Source organism: Chondrus crispus, genomic scaffold (assembly GCF_000350225.1).
Source record: "Chondrus crispus Stackhouse genomic scaffold, scaffold_11, whole genome shotgun sequence".
Classification (NCBI taxonomy): Eukaryota; Rhodophyta; class Florideophyceae; order Gigartinales; family Gigartinaceae; genus Chondrus; species Chondrus crispus.
Window position 1 is genome coordinate 21,332 of NW_005178983.1, and position 3,182 is coordinate 24,513.

A 3,182-nucleotide genomic window follows, 5' to 3' on the forward strand; every position below is an offset into this window, starting at 1 on the left:
GAATCCGCCTTCACGGCCCCACCCCCGAGGACGAACCGCTTTCATCACAAGCGAAGGAGTACCAAAGGATACTCGGAGACCTGCGGTACATCGCAGATTCGACACGCCCCGACATATACTTTGTCGTGAATCGGCTGTCGGTCGCCTCCAAAGCCCCCACGAAGAGACATTGGAACGCCCTCAAGCGCGTCCTCCGATACCTCCGTCACACCCCCAACCACGGGCTCCTCTTCCCCGCAGCCCACCACAAGCTGCGCCCCAGCACACCCCCACCCAAACCCATCTCCCAAGCATCTCTCCTCACGACATACTCAGATACTGACCACGCCGCGGACGTCACAGACCGAAAATCAATTTCCGGCATCGTTCACCTCTACAACGGCACCCCCGTCTGCTGGGGCTCCATGAAGCAGAAAATCACGGCTCTCTCCACATGCGAAGCCGAGTACATCGCCGCCACAGCGGCAGTCCAGCAGACAGCATGGCTACGCAGGATCCTCCGCGATCTGCGCATGCTCAGCCCCCACCCAACCCCCTTCTACATGGACAACCAGTCCGCCATCCGCGTCGCCCACAACACCGGCCCCACCAAGCGACGCAAGTACATCGACCTGCGACACCACTTTCTGTCGCATCACGAGCGCAAAGGACACATCAAACTGTCCCATGTCCCAAGCGCGGACATGCTCGCGGACATCCTGACGAAACCACTCAGGACAGATCCCTTCCGCAAGCTCACGGCGAAACTCAAAATCATCGCCGCACCCCCACCCACCCCCCCGCACACACAGTCGGACAGCGACCACACAGCGACGGGGGGAGTGTCATGATTCCCATGTCCTGTTTCTGTCGCTCTATGGTCGCAGTGCCTCCACTCTGTCATGATTCCCATGTACAGCACACACACCTAGGACACGCATACACGCACCACAGGTGTCACCCAGATAGACAGCGGCGCCGTGCCTCCGCCGCCGCCTCTTATTAGAGCCTCGTCCGCTAGCCTCAGTAAAACAGAGTCATCGTTCCTTGCACCACATGGTGCAAGCAATTTTTGCAGACACTTGCTCGGTGCATCGATATATGGTAGACCTGGAATCAGAAAGGGTTGGCGGGGCCACGTGTACGACCTGTTCTGTCGCCCATGAAGTGTCCACGTGTACACCTCAGATCGTTCGTACACGTGTGGACACTGATCCTCGGTGGCTCTTGTAGAAACCTGTGTACAGTGTACCGCCGATCCCTGCGCCCGCCTTTTCCACAGACAGCTTGCTGCCCCCCTCACCTCGCACGGGCTCGCTCCGGAGGCTGTTGCAGGACCGGGTCCTCGCCGTCTTCAAGATATGCAGGAAGGATCCGCACAGGTAGGGGCCGTGCCGAGTGGCAGAGCGGTTTGGGGTTCACGAGACGCATGTGACGGATTTGCTCAGGTATGCAGGGGCTTATACGGAAGGTTTGGTTTGGATCAGGATGGTTTGGTTAGGGCCTGCTACAAGGCTGGTTTGGAGGACAAAATTGTTGCGTTTGAGGGAAACTGAACAACCAATGCACGAGTTTGTGTTGCTTGGGTGATCGCCGGACGCTGGCGCCAATCCGCGGTGTGGGGGTAGATCGAAGTTTTGGGAGGCGGACGAGTAGTGACGGAGGCGGAGGTGGATTCGATTTCGCGACAAGCCGCGAACGTAATTTCTATTTGATCCATTACCGTTGTTTTCACCGGCTATGCCGGCATTCAGCTTTGCATACAGCCGAACATGCCGTCATGCGACGTACCCGACGTGAGTGTGCGTGTTCATGGCCGGTGCGGGGCAAGGCTACGCGTCCTTCCTTTGTGAAGTTGCAGTGAATTACGAAGGTAGCAGAGAGAGGATTACTGCTCAAAGTCGGTTACCGTCAGAAAGAACAAGATCGGATCCATCCAAAGGGAGAAACACTGATGACGCGAATGAGGTTTCTGGAAGGCGATGTACATACGATCGGTGCAAACTGCACTTCACATCCACCGGTTGGGAAGTATGCAAAACCTGATTATCGACATTCCGCACTTCCAGAGGAGCTCTACGTTAACCTCACATATACATTTAGAGCAGAAAAATCAATGTATGCCCCAGCCCGCACGAGTGTCGCGAGCAGATGTCGAGCTTGCCTTTCTTGTATTGATCCAATGGGTTAGTCGCGAAGAATTGGCGACGAACGCATATATATCCACTCGAGCACGTGCCCCATTATATAGGGCACGTGCCCGAGTGGATATAGCGCAGAGTCTTCCTTTGGGCAAAGCTGAACAGCTTGTCGTCGACTGTACGTAGACAGCCCGGCAAGGAAGAGCGCTCCGATTGCGTGCAGGTTCTCACGGGGCCAGAAATGGAATGCCTACGACCAGGATGCTGGCCGTAGGCATTCAATTTATCCATCAAGAAGTTGGTGTATTTGTCGATGTGGCGATGGTTGAGGTATGATAAGGGAAGGATACTAAGGATACTGAACTACGGTTGGCACCCCGGTGCTCTATTAAGTCGGCGGCGACGGCCGCTCTGTGACCTCGCGCCCTCCCGGGTTGTCGGAATATAGCAAAGTCTAAGAGTCGTTCTCTACTTTGCTCGCCCCTCGGCGTGCGGCCGAGGCTCCGGCGCTGGCGGCCCCTGCCGCCACAGAAGCGGCAGGGCCTAATGGGTGTGACGAAGGAGGGCGGTGTCGGACGAAACTAATGACCACTACGTGGTCTCGGCGTTAGCCGGGATCTACAAGGGTGAGCGCGGTCTGGTAGCCCGAGTAAACTTCATCTTTCTCTAACTCTCTTTGTTTGTCTCGGGACCAGATTGACAGTATTCGTCTACTCTGTGGTCTTTACTCGTCGTCGCCGTCGCGTCTCCTAAATACTGTTGTTGACAGACTGTGTACCGGACAGTCTGTCCTTGCGGTCCGTCACTCCCGGTATTACATAGCCACTACTCGTGCTCCCCCCCTCCGCGTTCACGGCAATTACATCGACACCACTCGTGCCCCCCTCCCCGCGCTACAACGCCCTCGTCGCGCACCGCGGCGCCAAGCGCGCGGCCGCGAGCACGGCCCACCGGACGGGCGCGAGCAGCGCGTGCGCGGCGGCCGGCGGCACGGCGGTGGTGTACGTGGTGGCGGCGATGCCGTCCACGACTATGTCGCCGTGCGCCGTCAGGGGGTTGTAC

The 3,182-nt window shown here is 57.6% G+C and overlaps 1 protein-coding gene across 1 annotated transcript; it reads left to right on the forward strand.

Annotated features, from left to right (window-relative positions):
• The first annotated feature begins 1,933 nt into the window (after nucleotides 1–1,933).
• On the forward strand, nucleotides 1,934–2,170 carry CHC_T00001703001 (hypothetical protein). The gene has a single exon (XM_005712822.1). It carries the CDS (start codon nucleotides 1,934–1,936, stop codon nucleotides 2,168–2,170), a length of 237 nt encoding a protein of 78 aa, XP_005712879.1.
• The last annotated feature ends 1,012 nt before the right edge of the window (nucleotides 2,171–3,182 follow it).